The sequence below is a fragment of the Trachymyrmex cornetzi genome, unplaced genomic scaffold (genome assembly GCF_001594075.2).
Source record: "Trachymyrmex cornetzi isolate Tcor2-1 unplaced genomic scaffold, Tcor1.1 scaffold45, whole genome shotgun sequence".
In the NCBI taxonomy this organism is placed as follows: domain Eukaryota; kingdom Metazoa; phylum Arthropoda; class Insecta; order Hymenoptera; family Formicidae; genus Trachymyrmex; species Trachymyrmex cornetzi.
In genome coordinates, this window is record NW_017299289.1 from 625465 (window position 1) to 647469 (window position 22005).

A 22005-nucleotide genomic window follows, 5' to 3' on the forward strand; every position below is an offset into this window, starting at 1 on the left:
AAAATTATTTTGACTTGTGATGTAAGTATTGCTTCAAACCGTATAGTATGTCTTTTGTGTGTGAGCAGTTTATTATAACTCTTGCTGCGCGCATTCAACGTTGTTTATGTAATCCGACTGATATCATTCGGGATACATGAGCTAATCGGGACGATAATAAGACGGGCACTCCAGAATATGTTAAATGCGATAAAAAAAAAATGCATGATATTTATTTATTCAATTACGATAAGCTAATGCTGACTGCAAATAACATTTCCTTGAAACGATCAATATAAGATAGAAAAAAAATTAGTGCAAAACGAAGAGATACATTAAATTATCGCATGACATAGAAACGGAAAATTTCTCTTTCCTCCTATAGAAAATACCTCCTATAGAAAAGTATCGAAGATAATAACATAGTTTATTATTTTTCTCAATGATTCTTAGTTTACAAAAATATCGCTGCTAATAAAATTATAATAAAGTGACTTCTCAAAAGATACTAATACGAAAATAATGGCAAAGAAAGATTTATGCAATTATACTTACACAATTAATTTAATTTAGTTTATTATAGATAATTATTTAAAATTGTTTACAAATAAAATAAGTAGTGCTAAGGTTATATTTTTCTAGGATGCACATATTGTTTGCTTTAAATAGGATTTTTATTCTTTGGTTTCAATTTCGGTGCACGAAACTCATTAAGTGTATTTCCTCTTACGATAACAAATTTTGTTGATTATATTATCATTTACGTACATATCATTAATGATATACTTGGAAACTTATATTATCGCAGGATATGTTTTTATACGCTCGGAAAAACAATTCTATTTCTTTGCAGGATGTGATTACCACGGGACTGATTATTTAATATAATTTATAATAATATAACATTATTATTATAGGCGCTGTTCTGTCAGCAACAATAAATAAATATGAAAAGATCGCTTATAATGTTAACTGGAATAAATAAACAATAAATTTATTTGCACAACGGTAATTTATACCGTAAATTACGTCAACACTAACGACGCTGTCAGATTTATTTATACCGGGCAGTTTATTTTCGCATCTATTTATTTGCAAACAGATAACTCCGCCCCGCAGGCTGCATAAATGTTTAATATTATTTAGATAATAACAGTCGGCGCGCGCTATTTTCCCTTCGGACTCTATTATTCCGTGTTTTCCAATTGCGCATTTGTACGCAATCGTAATCGAGCGCATTTGCCTCCAGTTTGACGTCATTCTGTCGACATTACAAAATAGTTTATTCAAAAGCAGCTGTTGCTCCGTTAATTAAATTCTACTGTCGGTCACTGACAGTATGGTATTCGAACGACTTGTTCCTCCGCCTTGTGCCACTCAATTGCAGTCACGTTCAACCTTGCACATTTATCAGTTCTGCATAAGGTCAGAAACCAGTTTTAGCGCATTTTTCGATCGACTTTTCATCGATCGTTGACAGGTCGCCTAAAAACGTTTCAAGGTCCTTTTATTATGACGCATTATTGAACTATATAATTAAAGATACGGATATAGACTGGACACTATGAACGCAGTAAGTGGAAATGCAATTCTCCATCACAAATCCTTGCGATCCGAAGGAGTGGTCTGCATGGGTATTTCGTCGTACAAGTGCTCCGTGTTATGGTCCAAATTTGCCTGCAGACGTATCAGAGTTGCTGATGGTCGGTCGTAATGACTGTCTTGTAACAGATCTGAGAGATTCGCAATAAAAGAATCTGTTAAGCATCTTAAAAATAGTATCGGTAAGAAAGTGTTTATGATTTATTCAAAGTAACAAATGTGATTGAAGAACCGCAACTTTTGAATTTTGAAACTGTTAATTAAATGCAAAATAAAACCGTTTACGTTATATATATAAATTGTTTTTAATGCTGCTAGCCATTATTTGTAGATTTTTTTAAAATTAATGGAGATTAATTTCCTTTATAATTATTACAACTAGTGTGTCTCATATATGCGTCAAATTTATTAAAAGAATGGAAACTTACCGCGAAAATTACCAGAAATTCGAAGACCGATCGTAGCGGCGCCGTTGGCGTAAGTATTCAGCGATTCAATGCTATCAAGCGTCAGTATCGTATCCGGTTCTGCATTAATAGCGAATACCGGATTTGCACAAATCGGGGGTGCTGAAATCATAAAAGTATCGGAGAATATAATACACAATTATCTTGTGCTGATGGCAGATTAGTAATGAGCAGAAAAGATTCAACATCGCACGATCGGTGAGATAACTTTTTCACTGGCTATGGCGGTCAAGACTATCCTTAAAACGATTACGTGACCAGACTTATCGGGGTCAAGGACACGTGGATTTCACTGGCAATCTAGGAGAGAATGTTGTTGTCAGGTGAACGTATAACTCACGAGGTAGAGTGGCGTTTACTACCGACATCCTTCCGTTGTTCACGCTCTCGCGTTCTGGGCTTTTGGTCTTCTCGTCATCATAGACAGCAAGACGAATGGTCTCGAATAATTTGGAACGCATGTGAAGGACCATAACCACCGCGAGTGAGGTAAGACCGAGGGAGACAATCGCGGCGATGACGATTAGAGCGATGTCTAACGAGATCGGCGTTGTTGTCTGAATATCGTCTGTTTTGCAATAGAAATATTTTATTAGAGATCGAATAGCCGAGCATTGCAGTATAAAAACAAGACGAAAATTTTAGTATGCATTTTTGAAGTATCTCAAGATAGTACCTTTATGAATAGTTTTTACATAATCGACATTTGGCACGCTGATACTTTTGTCACTTTGGACGTGTCTGAGAAGAGCGTCCTTCGTCGCGAACTTTTGCCTATCCTTTTCAATGTCCCTTCTACGTTCAGGAACAGAGACTAAAACGATCACAGGATGAGCAGTGGTGGAAGGATTCTTTATTTGCATTTCGTTTACCGAAACTTTTACCCCCTGAGGAGGGGCCATGATTGAAGCTGTTGCCGGACTCGTAGTTTCCGGAATGTAATTGGTGTCATTCCAACTGTTATTGATACCTGCGATTGAAACTAAATATTACAAATATTATTATATTTAATAATTATAATTATGCTTGACTAAAGTGATCTATTATTGCCGTGAAAAACAACTGCATCATATTGTCGATGTAAAAGTTCAGATCATCGAGCTAAACTTCTTCGAACTTCTTCAAAAAATCGTCGACTTCATAGCATCGGCTTCTGTGGAGAAGTTCAACTCAAAAATCGAAATTAAGCTTAAAGTTCGATAAGCTAACCCACTTTAATGTGATCGATTATATTTATATTTTTCATATGAAAATGTACGAGAAACTTGTTTTTCCTAATTTTAATCGGCTATTTTTGCTTGAATTTGCTTTTCGAGGCGTCTCCAATATTTGAAAATGAAAATCCATTTCTTCATCTTCCGAAAGATAGTTGCACAACTTTAAAGTCTAAAAATTTTCTTAGACTGAAGAAAACTTTTCTTCATATTTACCTTCCGTCTGGCGTTCGGTGGTCTCACGTGGCACAGAGACAATCTCCGTATGCTCCGTATTACTAATTCCTGATGTTTGCGGTAGACGGTCGGTAGTAGAGCTCTGCAAATAAGCGGGCGACGTTTGCTCGATCGAAGAGACATCGTCGTCAACGCAGCTTCCGGTTACGGCATCGCAGCCATTATCCCAGTTTTGACATGTGCATTTGTTTGCACAACTTGGCCCCCATTGGCCGATTGCGCAATGCTCCTCGCATCTGCAAAAGGAAGAACATCATTTTTATAGTATCACTTGATTTAATACGCTAAAAGAACACATCCTCGAGCTACTTATTGTTGTTCGGTAAACATTGGTATTTTTGGAACACTCATGATCATTGATATTTTTCAACACTCACCGAGGTCCTTGCCATCCTGGAGAACATTGACAAGTGCCGTTTACAGAATCGCAGATACTCTCACCGCAATCGCACATTTTTGTACATTGTAGACCCCAAAATCCCAATGGGCATGCTATAGAATAAATTAGTATATTAGTATATGTATATTTAATTTAAAATTAAATTAAATTATATGCATATATTACATATGCAAGAGAGATGTTACATGATGATTTGTTACTGTATAAAATGAAAAACTATTTTCTTATGTAGATTGAAATAGAACATTTTCTATGAATAATATGGGTTCAATACGAAATGATTATTCATATATAAATTGTTCATTTTGCTTGGCCATTGAAATTACCGGATTCTATTGTTTTACGTAGAATCTCTATCATATTAATGTATTTTTATCATAATAATTAGTAGTTTAAAAAATCTAATGTCAAAAATGTGAAAACTGTGCAAAATGCCTTAGTCTCTCCTACATTATAAGTATGCGAATAAAAATTTAATGATTAAAATAAAAACTTCTTGCCTTTTCTTGTTTTCACTGTCAACTATTCATGAATTAAAATTTAATCTGTAATGTCAACGTATTTCATGGATAGTTGACAGTCAAAACAAGAAAAGGCAATTTCTACATAAAGCCATTAAACGTTTCGTATACATGTAAGTGAAATTAATAAGTTTGTAAGAGCTGCATTGTAGATCGTATCTTCAAAATGTTTAAGGCGAACGTTTGTCATACGATGTGAATGTCTCTTATAAAGTATCGACGTCGCGATTGCGTTATGCGAACGTCGGACGCGTTGTATCTGATCAACTGTACGCCGCCCACGACCTTCTCGAACGTTCACGGGAAAGTAGCGGCTTCGTAACTTCCGGGCTTCCGCAACTTTCGAAGCGTTCCCCGATCGTATTGACGCAACAGTTGCGTGCAACCTGCGATTTCTGCTTGTTTGACAACGATAAGTCAATCTATGATTTATCATCAACTCTATAAGTGCGGTTTTAGAAAAAAAAACTGCAAAGGAGAAAGAACAAATAAAATTTTGGGAAATTTAATTGTGTCAAATGCTACTAAAGCTTCATTAATCTTAATAAGTCCGAATATTAAAGAATGAGAAAATTATAATTAAAAAAAGTTACTGATAATAAAAAAGCAAATATCGTTTCCTTATTTTAAAAGAAATACAATTTAAAAAATTTAAAGATTTTTAGGAAAAATTATTTTTCAACTTAACAGAAAATTATTGACTAATTAAATAATATTGGCAAAAAGAAAACATTTTTTTTTTAGTTGTAATTCTGATATCCTACAAAATTATAACAAATTAGGAATAATTTATGAAAAGTGACATAATTCAAAATATCATCAACAGTTTATAATTATCTTAATCAGCTAAAATGACTAAATTTAAAAAAAAAATAAAATTCTTCTTCAAACTTCGATCATTAAAACTCTAAATGTCTTAACTCTAAATGTCTTAACTTTAAATGTTCTTTGTAGAATTTCCTTTTTATTTACGACATAATTTAAAATGTGTTACTCTTGAAAGTATTAATGAAATTTTAAGCACGCACAAATGCTATTTGGCGAATAGACTAAAGTTAAGTTAGTTTACTTTTGCTGATTAAGAGTAATTTTTACCTAACTTATATATTCATAATAATAATTCGAAGCTAACATTTTTTAAATTGTATTATTTTTAAAGTAAAGGAACGATATTCTTTTTATGTACCTTATAATCAAAGACTGTCACACATAACCCAACAAATTTTTAATAACTTTTATTATGTCGTTATTTTACAACAACCGTGATTATGCCACGGCGTGCCTTTGCGGAGGCACGTGTGGGTTAACATCAGTTTTAACGAGATGCGTTGTACAAATTACATGAGAAATCCCACTCATTATTATGATTCGCGTGGAAGTACTATCTACTGAAAACAGTCATTTCACACGCGCGTTCTCGCGATCGTGGAAGGTCGGTCCGTTTCATGGAGCGTGAAATTTCTCATTGCGTTTTGCTGCTACCCGTTTCGGATCTGTTCGTTCTCAATTTTGTTACACAATTGCCGTGCGACGCATCATTTATTTTCTTAATTTCAGCTCTTATTCTTCGGACTGTGAAATTATTGCAGAATTAGCATTATACGATTCAATTAATTATTTAACAGACCTTCAAAGTTTTCAAAAGTTTTAATTTAGTCGATTTTGCATGTATATTCATCGCTGTTGCCTCGGTTTAAATATACTTTTTTAAAATATCATAGCAATTTATCAACATCTAATTGTAAACATTATTCAGTCCAGTTCGATAAATAAAAAATGTTGCAAGTCGTCAGCTAAGGAATTCATTTCAATGACCTCCTAAAATGCTTTCGTTGTTTTTTTAAAAACATTTTTGGATCATTCTGATGTTCATATTGACAGTGATATTGATGATTATAGGTAGAACTGTCTTCATCGTCTTAAATAGCCACAACTGTCGCGCAAATTTATTTGCTATATTATAACAAGTTGCTATATTATATTGAAATGACGGTATGTGGATTCTTAACTTAATGAAGTAAACTTGATATTGAAAAAATATCAATAAGTCTTACAAATATAACGAAAAATATTTTAGCTTCTTATTTTTCGGAATGTAATTTGTCTGAAACGCGTTGTTTATAAACTAAAATTAATTATGATAATTAATATACAGGGTGTCCCGAACTTTTTTGTCAATCTTTTGTGTAGATAGAGCGGACTAAACTGAGTCAAAAAGTCCTCTACCATTTTGTAATTTTTGCATTTAGTTAACAAGCTATTAATTACTACAAATTGCCAAATATTGGTCTTGAATAATTTTTTACTCAAATACTATGAACTTTATAGAAAAGCTGTAAGAGACAAAAATAATTTATTTTCTTCTCATAAAGTTCTAAGAATTTTTTCAGAATTTTTTCAGAATTTTTTAATACCATATTTTCTCACGTTGGTAAAAATAAGAAAATGCAGTACTAAAAAGTTGATAAAAAATTCTGAAAAAATTCTCAGAACTTTATGAGAAGAAAATAAATGATTTTTGTCTCTTGCAGTTTTTCTGTAAATATTATAATATTTGAGTAAAATATTATTCAAGACCAATATTTTGCAATTTTTAGTAATTAATATCTTGTTAACTATTGCGAAAATTGTAAAATGGTAGAGGACTTTTCGACTCAGTTTAGTCCGCTCTATCTACACAAAAGTGATTGGCAAAAAAGTTCGGGACACCCTGTATATTAAATTTACGAAAAGTATAAAAGTCTTAAGAATCATCTCAATTATGTAAAAATTTCAAAATTACAGGTTTAAATCGCCAATGATAAGTATCCGTTAGAAGTATGTTAGCACATCGATTAGATATTTAATGAGAGAAAAGAGGACCGCCTAATGACTGTTGATTTCATTTCAGACTCACCATGAGCACAGTCATCTCCATAATATCCAGGATTGCAACGGCATTCGTTCGGTGCGACGCACACACCTACCACACATTTTTCGCAAAACGGTAAACAGTTCGCATCCGCATCGCCGTGAATTATTTTGTATCCTTCGCAGCATTCCTTCAGAGTCCTCGATTTTTCCTCCGTCTGCAATACATATTTTGAAATACACTTATATTTTAATTGATCTGTTGAGATGTCTCACATAAAAAGAACACTTTTAATTTCAGCGATCTTGTTAGGAGAACGATTTGAATAATCGCTAATGATTCTTTGACGTTGATATATAATAATTAAATAATTGTGAATGGTAGTTTGACATAAATATTATTAATGAGATCAATCAAGTATGACATTAGAAAGAGAGGCTATATTGTTCTGATATTTTTTTCTTTGTTTTGAAAACGATTTCACCGACGACTTCAGCTACGACGAAGAATTCTAAAGATAAAACGTTATATCACTCTCTAAGACACGAGATTTCGATCATCGGCGAGAGTAAAAGTGAGAACGATTGGAATGCAGAGAAGGCACGCGATGGTAGACGAAGGGGGATCACAGTGAGAAACAAGATGAGGAACACACGTGTGCATAACGAGTTTCTGTTTGCAATATTGAATTGACCGACTAAACATGATGTCCGAGTGGCATGTAAAAATATCACATGTACAATAGCAAATAAAAACTAAATGTACGCAAATGCGCGTATTGAAAAAATAATAGCCAATTTAATTTTAGTTATTTCGATACACAGTTTAAGCATATCTTTTTTCATTGCAAGTTGCTCCAATCTAATATGGAAATCTATAAGCGATTTTTGATTTTTCTTTTAACGAGATTTAAACTCTTTACTTACGAAGGTAATTTTATTTTTTAGAAATTTGTTTATCCTCACAATTGCATAATAATGTTATTTATGATTGTTACGGTTACTTTTTACGGGTTTTATAATTCTTTGTGTGTTAACTTCTGCACTGCTGTAATGCTTCCAAGGGCTTTTCATGACTACTACGAGATTTTTAACGTTTAACTCGACATTTTTATAAGAAAGGACGCTTACAAGAACACAAGCAAAATGCCACTATTGATTGATTTTTGGATTATATGGAAGGACTAACAGAAATGATCTTTGCAAGCATTCCAGCAATTAGTATTGCGTATTTACGTCAATTTATACACGTATTAAGTTATAGAAATCTTATATGATTTGCAGTTTGTAATATTTTAGTATTTAAACTTTTGTTAACATTGAAAATGACCTGATCGATGTCGAAACGTTTGTTTGTCTGTTTTTAATTTTATATTTATAATTTTTACTTTCTTTGTTTGTATCTCTGGCTCTTAGCCCTTCAGATTATTTGTTTTATTAATTTTAGTTATTTCTTATAAAAAATAAATTTACTTGTTTTTTTTTATTTAGTGTAACGTTTGAACTAGTACGTAATACATAGATATACATTTCGTCGTTAAGATTTTTATAAATTTATTTTAACATATTTCTCTATTAACAATTGATTATTACTTTCCAAACGTTATTATATGATTTTTAGGAGAAACATTGGCCTCTATTGAACATTGAGTATCAAAGAATAGAACAATAAGAAATTTATTGTAAAAGATATGTGCACGTGAAAACTGCCGCGTCAGCTGCAATAAAATATTGGATCAGAAATATCCTTTTCTTCTTTACGAACGTTATTACATTTTATCTCTGTTTATTGCTTCTGCGATCGTATTACGTGATTTTCGTTTTAAACATTGCATCGATGGACCAATATGACGCTCGACATTCTCTTCTTTTCTGCTTGATTACAGAACGAAATCCGGCTCGGGCAGTGCACCTTTAATGAGCATTATTATGTAAATTTTGTACCTTCAGTTTTTTGACAGAACATTTTGACATGCTTTCAGAAAGATAACGACTTATATATACCATAATAAATAAAGTATCTGGTATAAAATAAATTATATACAACTGATTAATGTACACATAATATTTGAACACTCTCTTTTGCTTTCACCAGTTAAGATTTTTCTATCTTGATGTATATAATGTTACGAAATTATTGTTGCGCTTTTAATTCATTTTTCAAGATTTTCTTTAACGTTGGAAATGATCTTTTATATAAAACTATATAAAATATATATATTTAGTTCATGTAATAAATCATTAATCACAATAGTTAATTAAAAAATGTCAATTTAATTAATCTAATTAACAATTAAATAATTTAATTAATTCTCGGAAACAGTATAAAGATTTAATTAAAAAAAATTAAATTTATTTTAAAGAGAATTAACATTTAAATCATTTCCCATTAAATCATATAATATTGACTCACGCGGAAGTATACGTTTTTATTTATATATCATAATCTAATATTTAACGTTGAACAGACCAGTAATTTCTATATACGTAAAACCTCGGCTGTAAAGTCATTAAGTTAATTGATGAACATGTTCCGTGTCTCGTCATAAATCATTTGGAATTGTAGATCTTTACGACGAGAGCTACCAGATGCACTGGAAACTGACGTCAAAGTTTTTTTGTTCCTACTAAACGCCGTAACTGACATGATTAATTCCCATAGCAAACCTTTCGCTTGCGTAAGAAGACTCTCTTTCACAAAGAGGAGAGATAAGTTATTGATTGCAATATTACGCTCAAATATAACCATACTGATGGGCCATGATATACTGTATATGCGTTTTAATCGACATTATCGATTTCAGAAATCTTATGATGCCTGATAGCGTCATCTCGATAGCATCTACATGACCCTGTTGTTCTATCATAGAAAAAACATGTAGATTTATAATTGCAATAGAATATTATCCGCAAATGCGTACATATGTTGGAATTGCGTAATAATTTCAAAGTAATTTCAAAGTAATAGTTTCGTAAGAATGTATTAAATCGATTATATTATAATTGTATTAAATATAAGTATCCGTAATTAAATTATGAATGTCATATATAATATCATTTAGCTGTAGATGTAGGTAATTTAATAATTGACATAATTTATTGACAATTTTTTAACGATTTATTCTGTAAATATCTATATATATTTAAAGCATTCTAGATTAACATAGTAAAGTATTTCTCAAATTTTTCACTTATATGATATATCCTGTTTATTTTACCCTTTTTAATTAATAAGATATCCTGATTTATAGCGCGGAAAAATCTCTTACTCTCTTTTTCTCTCTCATCTACCTAATGCTTATGCTTTATGTATACGTTATTACTCAAAAGTTGTGCAATTCAGACGTTTTCTAGCATAGTAGAAAACGCCAAGTGACCTCGACTTGTTCAACGGTAATTTTCGCTCATTATACAATATTATCTTGCTCGCATTTTTTGTTCAGCGTTTCCCTTTTTTTAATTTGGACGTCAATTGACATTGCTATTATAAATGTCAATTACGCCATATGTATCAGTGTGTCTTGTTGCTACTGAACATTACTAACAACAAATTTTTAACTTGATCGCATACAAACGATCCTTTATCGTTGAATTACGTTTAATACGTTTTCTCTGAGAAGTTAACGACTTCACTTCTCGCGCACTGCGGCCACTTTATTCGCCCATAATTCTCTGCGATCGGTAATTAACAGCATATTACGTTTTAGCTTCATTCCCCTCTAGTAACTCCAATCTACTCGAAGCAAAACGGCTTCTCTTGTTTCTTAATGACGGGAAAAAATAGAGGAAAATGCCTCGCATTTACTGACGTTGACCATTTTCAAACACAAGATAGCGTTACACTTTTGCATTAAAATAGACCTGTTCTTTTTAGTTAAATTCTTTGCAATGTTCATCTTTTCTCTTGCTTCCTCCCACGTGAAAATAAAAGGAGGAAAGATAAACTGTAAAAATCAGCTGAAAAGAACAAATCTAAAATTTGCATGTTCATCGGCTTCCAAGAATACACCTGGCAATTAGCGAGGTAAACGATTACCTTCGCATAACGGCACCTACGCTGGAATTCGCGCTGCCGCTGTTGAGTCACTTTTACGTGAGTATTGCGTTATCAACTGCACAGTTTCTTACGTAGTCAATGCGAGTACGTGCGACGACGATGTTTCGTATGCTAACAAGCTAAACCTTTGATCGTGCGGCAAGGCGAATTTATAAGGCATGTACGATCCGACGAATAGATTCAAGGCTTCGATAAACGCCATTGGCGAAGCTTCGATGAAAGCTGTAATTGTTTTGCATCATAGCACTACCTCGTACGCCACTATCGTATACAGATCGTATCGCGATAATACGATAGTTGCCTCGCAAAGCTCTAAGTAGGTCGATAGTGAATATAACAAGCAAGTGATTCTATTAACGATAGATCTCGAGTAATTAACTTGAATTGTTGATGAAAATTATAGGAACTGTATTATAGAAATCGATTATACGCTTGTTATGCGGATAAACTGTCACCCTTTAAAAGGTAATCTTTGAATGGAAATGAGAATATGTTCTTTTTACTTTCAATTTTAATTCATTTGTAAAAAAATTTTGCATTTTAGATTTTTTAATTATATTATATAGAACTTCGTGCAATGCAATAAAAAATTCTGTAACAATATAAAAAAGATAACATTCTTTTACATGAAGAAATCTATCGGCAATTTTGCTAATTATATTGTATTATATAATTAATTATTATCGTAATAAATTTTAATTATTTATTTTATTTTCTAATTCAGTTTAGATTTTAAATAAATTGTATTTGCAGAATATATTATATATATCCATATTAAAAAGTTTTACATTTTAGATTTTTAATTATATTATATAAGGAACCTTTTACTTTATGCAATGCAATAAAAAATTTTATAACAATAGAAAAGAGATAACATTCTTTCACATGAAGAAATCTATCGGCAATTTTGCTAATTATATTGTATTATATAATTTATTATTATCATTATTTATTATCATAATTAATTAATTAATTATTTTATTTTTTAATTCAGATTTTTTAAAAATTGGATTTGCTAAATGCGTGGCAATTATTATTACTTATATGTAAAGATCGTTCTTGAAAAAAAACCTTTTATTTTAACAAGGTAAGTATCTCTCTATTAAGAGAAAAAAGACTTTCGAAACGATAATTATAACAGTGTACGTGACGCGTAATGTCGATATAATGGTGAAATATCCTTTTTTCTTCATAGGCTGCATTAAGTAAGTTCATTGTCCATATAATAAACCGTGCAAAATGCCTCATGTGTGTATCTGTATATATATATATGTTGCCTGTGCAACTTTCTTGGCGTTTGTGATTACATTGCGGGCGTTCTCGTCCCAGGCACAGGTATACGCCTCGCGGGTATATGATACGCTAAAATTTCCATTTTAGGCTGATCGTTCTCTCTCGACTTTGATATAATGCACGCCGGTGAGGCATACCGATTACGAAACGCGTTAGCGCGAACGAGATCATTTCACTTCCGGCCAATTTCTTGATCCGCGAGCAACGCGGCGAACACGAATTTTCAAAGCCGGCCGAGATTTCGAGGAGCCTTGTTCTAATTGGCAGACGAGCGATTTGTCCGACTTCGTGAAATCCTGTGAGAAAGTGCGAGTTTCTCCCGTATAACTTCGCCGATTTTGACACTATGAATTAAACGTTAAGTTATAAAAAATAAAAGGATCATTATTAAAAACTTCAACTATTACTTATTTAATTATAATGTAATTAGTACTAATTACATTGTAATTAAATAAGCAATAATTGAAGTTTCTAATTGAGATCCTTTTTTGAATTCGATTCAGCGATGCGTTGAACTACTAAATTACCATAAAAATGTCTTTGTGTTTTAATAATCCTCGACAATCCATAGATTATACATAAAAATTTGAATATCTGGATTTATGTATGTTTATCTATTTAATATATGCAGAAATATTACGCATTCGTCATTCTGATTTTTAGCAATCTTCCCTAGAAAAATGGAGATTTCGGCCTTTGACATTTTTCTCTCGGATATTTTATAGACGGGCAAAAATAACGGATATTTTATAGACGGGCAAAATACATTATATTTCCTTTTTTTTTCTGTAAATACAAACCGGACAATTAATGCAAGATATAATTTATTTGGATATAAAAATTTTATTCCAACGAGATTATACTCTCATACTATCTTATCTAACTTGTCTTTTAGAATTATAATTGTTACGCACGAGACTTGAGATCCATCTGGTCGATGACATGTAATATTTTTTACACCTCAATTACGCCTGTCGTTCGTTGGGACTTTGTTTACATGACGCACGTCATGTCTCATTGCCGTTAAACGACGGCAATTCACTTTCGTACGGTTGTTATCGGGGTGCCCCGGCGCGGCGCCTGTAAATCGACGCGAGATTTCACATTGGCTTTATTACGTTCGCGCCTCTGTAATTCGTGTCTTAATTGAAGCGATATCGAGGCCTAACGTTTCATTAAATTCAACAATATGAACATGTCTGAATATCTGAATATTTGTTCGCGTTGCAATTGCATATTTAGACGCGATTGATACTTATCATGAACAGTATAAATTACTTATTTAGCATAAACAGTTTAAATTACGCGTAATTTCTCGTAATTATACTGTTTATGCACTGCACTTTTATACGATTAAAGGCATGCTCTTCTTTGGAATTATCGCAAGAAATACGATGTCTTTCCCCGCCTGTGCATCTCTTCAGAGAAATTGTCTTGTTACCGTCTCTACCTGCGACGCGTCAAGTTAAACGCTTCGCAAATTGTCGACTTCCGGCATTTCCCTTCTTGAGGGTACCATGTAAAGATACAGTACTAAATTGTGTGAAGTCTTTTTCAGCTAATGGCCCGCTTCTGGATTGTTTCGTAATCCCGACACAGGACAGGTTCCTCCTTCTTTCGGCGCGATTCGTCAATTCCGCATTTCACGGGGCGTAATTGCAACTCCCGTCCCTCCTCTCATTCCCGACGTTCAAGTGTATACGTGTTCGTGTGCTCCGCATTTTCTTTTTATTTATTTACTTAATCAGACGGTCGCTTAATACGAACTTTCCCTGTAATTAGCTTATATCGGCGGCAGGGGCGAGAGAACGAGAAAGAGACGGAGAACAAGGATGTGGTGTAGCACGAAAGAAGGATGGAGAGCAAGAGGCAAAAGCGGAAGAATAGACAGGTTCTTTTATTGCGTCGTGTATGTGGAACGATTTGCCGCACGGGTACCCGCGAGAGGTGTTTCGTCGATCGTTTTCCATTCATGTTGCCTGGGAAACGACATTTTTCCATAACGAGGCGTGGAAATGGGGGTTTACGTAACTTCTTCCGCGACGCAATTCTGCTGACGTTAGAATAAATTATGGATCTATTGTCTTGCAATTGAATCTCTTTTCTTTTTTTGGACAACTTCAGTTTCGATCATGAAGATTCTACTTTGCTGCCGTTGTATCAGGATAGCGATCACGTAGTTTTTCCTCTGGGGCGAAAATGTGAAAAGTGAACATTCTTACGTACACTGAAACGTGATAACACCCTGCTCGGAGCTTTGACCGATATAACAAGGTTGTCTTTTCTTCGCCCCAAAACAATAAAATTCAAGATTTTAGTGGCTAACTGCTACTCCCCACTCATGCTACTCATAGTGCGGAAGGGATTTTTCACGCTATTTCATGGTTCACTGTTACGAGATTTATATACAATGATGATTGCTGTCTTGATACAGCGATAGCAAAGTAGAATTTTTATGATCGAAACTGAAATCTAAGAAAAGAAAAGAAATACCTGCAAGATATGATGATCCATACTATAATAGAGTGTAAACATGAAAAATGAAAATTTATATATATTTATTATATATACATACATATAATATTTTTATATATTTATTATATACCTATGTATATTAATATTAAATATACAGGGTGTTTCCAAATTCGCGCCCGCGAAGTACAAGACATGATACTTTATGCTAAACCAAACAACTTTTTCCTTTAACGAAATTGTGTCCGATAAATAATTTTTGCGCTTATTTGTTGACTTCAATCTGCTCTCCTGCAAAAACTATTTATCGGAAGCAATTTTGTTAAAGGAAAAAGTTGTTTTTTATGCTGAAACGAACAACTTTTTCCTGTGGTAAAATTACATTCGATAAATAATTTTTGCGTTTACTCGTACAACTTCAACCTGCTCTCCTGCAAAAACTATTTGTCAGACGCAATTTTGCAAAAGAAAAAGATTGTTTCTTTTAGCGTAAAGTATGACGTTTTGTACTTCGCGGGCTCGAATTTAAAAACACCCTGTATATGTACATATATATACCGGATGTCCGGCGAAACTCTAGCAATAATTCACAGGAAGATAGATGGAACGAAATTGAGTCGAAAAGTCCTCTACTTTGCAATTTTCGCAATAAAGTTAACAAGATATTAATTACTAAAAATTGTTGAATATTAATTAGTCTTCAATAATTTTTTACTCAACTTTACAGAAAAATTGCAAGAGACAAAAATCATTAATTTTCTTCTCATAGAATTTTTTCAGAATTTTTTATCAACTTTTTAGTACTGCATTCTCTTATTTTTACCAATATGAGAAAATACGGTATTAAAAAATTCTGTAAAAATTCTGGAAAATTCTCAGAACTTTATGAGAAAAAAACTAACAATTTTTGTTTCACGCTGTTTTTCCGTAAAGTTGATAGTATTCGAGTAAAAAATTATTGAAAACCAATATTCAACAATTTTTAGTAATTAATATCTTGTTAACTATTGCGAAAATTGCAAAATGGTACAGGACTTTTCGACTCAGTTTAGTCCCATCTACCTTCCTGTGAATTATTGCTAGAGTCTAGCCGGACACCCTGTAGGTATGTACATATATTTTTGTGTATACATATAATACAGACATAAAAATTTTCACTTTTCGCGTTTTTACTCTAAAAAAAATTACATGATCGGTACCCTGCCCTATATGTCACTAGTATGTATTAAGTTGTCTCGGTAGTTAGATCTCGATAGTCAGGTCTCGGTAGTCTAAAGGTTTAGAACGCTTGTAGGGAATACAAGAGATCCGGGTTTGACTATCGGTCGAGGCAACATTTTTCACAATTTTGTTTACAGTTTTTCTGTACATTAACATCTTTCTAATAGGATGCCAAATTAAGCATCAAATTATTAAATTGCTTGTCAATTTAATTTGTTTAAATTAACTACATATTAAATAACTACATGTTTAGTATATAAATTCACATAGAAATTATTTAAAAAGCATCTAAGATCCCCAGCTTCGACCGTAATAGGCATTAAACTCTTACTTGTTGTAAATATTAAGTATTTTTCAGGTTTTAAATTTTAAGTTGTGAGCTTCATGTTGAAGAGGAAATTTAAATCAAGCCAGATTACATACAATCGCCAATTCTTCGATGGAACGGTATTTTCTTACCTGTTATGTATCGAAGTCTTTCGCGAAATTCTACGCAAAGTCTTCCGTTATGTACAAAATTAACATATTTTCCTATTTCTTTGAGAAGTTTGAGAGAATGATTTCCCTTCCCCCTCCCCGATATAAACTATAATAGAATCCGCTGATGAATAGACAATGAAATTGTCTGAGTAAATATCAGCGTCAGAAAAATTCTCTCGATGCAAATGTGTGTCTATCGTTAATGAATTTTCTAATTATTGTTTTCACAATCTTTTCATATACCAGGATGTATTATCAAATTAATCGAGAAAGAAAGAAAAGGATCCTGCATTAATTAAGTGGAAAAATAAGTTTCGGTGAAATAAATTAATTTTTGCATAATGTGATGAATAAAAGATATCCTAGATACAAAGCCCAATAATGGATAATTTTTAAGATTTATCAAAGATGTGTGTGTGTGTGTGTGTGTGTGTGTGCTTCGGGTTTTTTACACTCTAAATTTCTTGCAGTAGAATCTCTCTTCAAGAGAGTGAAAATACAACCACCCTTGAAAAAAAGCAAAAATATTTTACTTCTTGAAAAAGAGGTATACATCTTTAATACATAACTCAAAAACTATTCATTATTGAGCCTTGTATCTATCTTTTGTTTACCACATTATAAGCTACATTATGTGTAAAGAGTAACTTATTTCACCGGAATTCAATTTTCCATATGATTAGTGTGGTTTTTTAGAAAGTGAACATTGTGGATAAGTATTCAAAGGATTAATTAAAATTGCTAATGTTTCTGCATTTAGTTCTTTTGTGAAAAAATTATATGTAAAATAATTATTTTTTACATATTAACATAAAATAATTAATATTAATAATTAATTAATGTCTTCTCTTGTCAAATACTGAGGTCATAAAAGAATTAAATATTTTGGACCAAGACTTACCTTCACACGATATCGTTGTCGTACTTCGGTTCGTGTCTTGGGACATCTCGGGGGAATTTGTAGACACCAAGTAAATGAGTTGACCACGACTGGCTCGGTGTAAGTCTCGTACGACGTAACTGTGTAACTGTAACATACGATTGATTAACTACCCACTGGTCCGGCGATTCCCTTATCGGGTTTACAGTGGTATGTGGCGAGGTGTGAGCATAATAATGATTTATGTACATAGATATTATGCATACCGACTGCATTGCCAAGGCTTCTAGGTGAAGGTCTTTTAAAAAAGAATCGAACAACTATTACTCGAAAATGGAATTGCCATTTAAGCCAACTTTAGACGGTATACAATTTGCATTAATTTTAGAATAGAATTTTATTTGTAATTCTGTGTGTATATTATATTTTGTTACACTTTCTTATATTTCTTTTTTATATATATTCTTCAAGTTTTTTATGTATAAAATAAGAAACAGAACTCTATTTCTTAATTTTGACACAAATTGCAGATCGTATACAATTAATTTTATCTAACAATTATACATTATCTTCTGAATTTTAATACTAACTTCTCTATTCTTGAGCAAATGTGATCTCCGGTCAATGAGTTAACGATGGATACTGTTTCAAACGCCGCAATTAGGATAAATATCCACAAAATCTCCGAAAGACTCATTTCAGTAAAATTGCGAGATCTAAAAGAGTTCCTCGATTAGATTTTATATATACAAACAGTACAAACATTAAGGAGCAACTTGTGCATCATACTTACTGCGAAAAAGACAGAGGTATTTTTGAGCTTCAAACACGATTTCTTCAAAAAAACCCACATTGAAGAAATCCCTGTGGTTGTTGGCGTTATCCAAGTAAAAGTGATCTTCTCATCTTTTCATGTACCATCAGTCAAAAGAAAAAATTATTATCGAATAGAAAGTATCTCGTATTTCAATAATTTAGAACAAAATTTAGACTCGTAATAAATGAATTTCAGTGACCAAATGTGTCGTGTAATATAATAATTTGAACGATTGTAAATTGTAATAATTTTTGAATAAGGAAAATTCTATTAAGTCTTCAGTCGTAATATTATGACACTGTTCTGACATTCGTACAGGATGTGGTCGGAAATACTTGTCGTAATGCGTGCATGATAGAAACGTCCCCTCCGAAAAGGTATTTGGGAGGAAGTATTAACTGACCCTAATGGTACGGTACAAGTGCGACATTGAATATTGAATATACGTCAATTGTAAATGTCAAAGTGTCGCGAGAATAATGCAGAATATTGCCCAACAGAATAAAATACTACATAGCCGAAATCAATACTTGCACGAGAAAAGATCATAAATACCTACTTTGCGTAACAAATGTCGTGATAATTTTTGCGATAATTCTGCGTACTGATTCTGGGTATTAATTAATTCCGCATATTGAATTATTCTGGGGCTTGATCTAATGAAGCCACGGCAGAATACCTCATTGTTTATTAATTTGACATATTTATAACTGAAGATGTACAAATAATTCCGTAACGTCATTTACTATTCAACTGTAATTTTAGAAGTTTCTTTAGTTGCTATTTTTGTATTAAATGAATTGTGAAAACGATGCAAAAGAAAAAAAAAAGTAAGAATTTCGCGGTTGATTAGAAAAGCAGCCATGGCACGTTAATGCGATTAACTAATACTGATGATGTCAACGAAGGTCGCACGAAATTTCACATGTGCCACATAGCATAAGGTTTTCTGTTAGCTTTACGTAGAGTAGGCAAGAAGTTGAGATGTTCATTCAAACGCGTCGACCAGCTGTTCTATCCGTGAGAATTCTGTTTCTTATATTTAGAACTATTACGACAGCCTAGAGTGTTTCGAAAGAAAGTTTTTCGAAATACACAGTTTCTAATATCTTTACATGTTGTTATATACCGTGAAAGTTGATAATTAATTAAAATACAGGTTTAATGCGCAATTAAATTATTATTATAATCCACAAAAAGCTAATCAAAGCGCTTCTTCGAATTTCTTTGAAATTCATTTTTATTTACTTATTTATTCAACTTTGGTAAAAGATAATCTCATTTTGAATGGCTCGTGTATAATTATGAAAGAGCAATAAATTTCTTTAGGTTTAATAAATTCTGAGGGTTAATTGGTCATGACACTTGTATCTTTTGATGTTTTATAACTTGGTTTTTTATGATATTCATGTATTTATCTATTGAGATTATTAAACTAAGGTTCCGCAACAAATTTATGACGTAGTTCTCACAAAAATAACTTAAACCTGTGCAATTAAACTATAAACTTCAAGGATCTTTATTTTTTTATATCAATTCAGAGGTCGTCAACTTTTTCGTCTACACAAAAATCGCTTCGAACATCCTGTTTTGTGTAAATAATTAAGGTATGTAAAGACGGATACAGGATTTGTTGTGTATTGTATCGTTTCAGTGTAGACATTGCGAATCAAAATTTTAATAGTATAAAGCCCGATCTACATAAGACGCAAAACGCAGGTCACAGATCGTAAAACTAGAAACTAATCTAACGTATTTTAATTATAATATGGTTGTAGAACGCAGAAAGCAAGTCTCCGAAAGTTGGGTGAACTTCAACTTTCGCGTCCTGCGTATTGCGATCTATTACAATCTGAAATAAGTTTCACTTGTGACTTGTGACCTGCATTCTGCGTCTTACAATCATGTCAATGTAGATCGGGCTTAAAGTGCAAAGGCGCACCGCATCGCATCATTGAATTAATACGCAATGATGATACAATACATGAATACGCAACAAGTCTGTATCCGCTTAAAATTCACCCAAAGCAGTGTGTAAGAAACTCGGACAATAAATGCAGCGATTACATAATTTGCAATTATCGAAACGCCTATGCCGAGAACGCGGCGAGTCTTGTGTAGGATTGTCAAACTAGTAATGAAAATGTGGATGCAAATTATCCTCGTTGTTGATGTTACCTCAGTTTACATTATACGTTTCACCGACTTCTTTTACAAGCGATTATGTAATTATAATCACCAACGTGCCAATTAAGGTAAAAAAACAATTTTTCTCGCGACAGTTTATGATGAAAGGAGAAAAGTAAATAAAATGACGCGGCCGCTGCAATCGTCCGATCAACTCGCAAAAGGAAAAAGGATATGCGTCACATTATCGCGTATAATTTAAATGTATTCATCATGTGGGCTAGTACACACGATGATTAAGTGTGAAAAGAATCGCCTTCTCTCTGATAAAACAATTTCCAATTATTATACATATATGTATATTGCAGCAATTGTAAAATATAATAATAATAATAAAATTTTAATATTAATTATAAAATTTTCCTGCCAAAGTTTTCTTCTACGTTCCAAAATTTATATAATATATATATATAAATTTTGGCAATATTCATTATATGTAAATTCATTGTATTTTAATAATTAATGTATTTTACTAATTCACACGTAACATGAGAAAATAACTCTATCTATTCTGTCTATCTTTTACTGTAAGTTCTACTCACTGCAGTATGCACCTTCGATTTAATCCACGTGACTTCTGTATCACTTCCACGCTAATCTTGATTCACCACGTTTCTCACAAGTCTCGTTGAAAACACGCGTGTTCGAAATAAAATTAAAATTAATTTCTTATTGTACGAGAAGCTTCTGCCTCGCGCAAACTGGCGTCGTGTCGAAATAAGCGAAACGCGGGACCATGTCGCTGCTCTTTATCTCGCGAGAACGTGAGTATCATCTCGCAGATGTGCACAATCCTATGGCGTTTTTTTTCTGATCTCGGGACCTATCTCTCGCGAGGACCGAGCCCTCGCTCCGGGAAATGTCACTGTCGCTTTCACAGAGCGATTCGCAACTGGCTCGTAACGAGTAATTGGCGTCGCCGGTACTCGGAATGCACTTGTGGCACAATGAACTCCGACCCTCCGACAACTCCGACGAACACGACGACTACGATGACGATCACGCGGAGGGGAAAAGGGGGGGGGACGGCGTAAACCAAAGGGATGGTTGTACAATGCCCACGTTCACGAAACAGAAGAGAGACCGATGCCATCATGCTGCTACTTCTGCTGGCAAAGCGACGCGGATATCCTGCGGAGACATTGACATTGCGACCAGCGAAGTGCCATTGCGAGTCACCAGCAACGAAGCGTGACAAGAATGGCGAATACGAATTACTGTGTATAGAGAATTTTTCTATGGAATTTTAAAATTATATACAAATTTACCTTTTTAAAAAAAAGGTAAAAAAAGCGCTAAGCGTTGATGAAACTGGCCCAAATGGTGCT

The 22005-nt window shown here is 33.0% G+C and overlaps 1 protein-coding gene across 3 annotated transcripts; it reads right to left on the reverse strand.

Annotated features, from left to right (window-relative positions):
- Window positions 1-901: 901 nt before the first annotated feature.
- LOC108764715 (uncharacterized) lies at window positions 902-21611 on the reverse strand. Of its 3 annotated transcripts, XM_018513060.1 has the most exons (12): window positions 21220-21611; window positions 18467-18579; window positions 18264-18389; window positions 17695-17821; window positions 7317-7488; window positions 3877-3991; window positions 3479-3735; window positions 2725-3030; window positions 2389-2616; window positions 2010-2150; window positions 1543-1712; window positions 902-1464 (listed from the first exon to the last, which is right to left on the reverse strand). In XM_018513060.1, the coding sequence occupies exons 3-11, from the start codon at window positions 18368-18370 to the stop codon at window positions 1576-1578; spliced, it is 1590 nt and encodes a 529-aa protein (XP_018368562.1). In that variant the 5' UTR covers window positions 18371-18389; window positions 18467-18579; window positions 21220-21611; the 3' UTR covers window positions 902-1464; window positions 1543-1575. The 3 variants fall into 3 exon arrangements, with proteins under 3 accessions (XP_018368562.1, XP_018368563.1, XP_018368560.1); XM_018513061.1 differs by having other exon boundaries at window positions 902-1712; window positions 2725-3018; XM_018513058.1 differs by having other exon boundaries at window positions 902-1712.
- Between the last annotated feature and the right edge of the window lie 394 nt (window positions 21612-22005).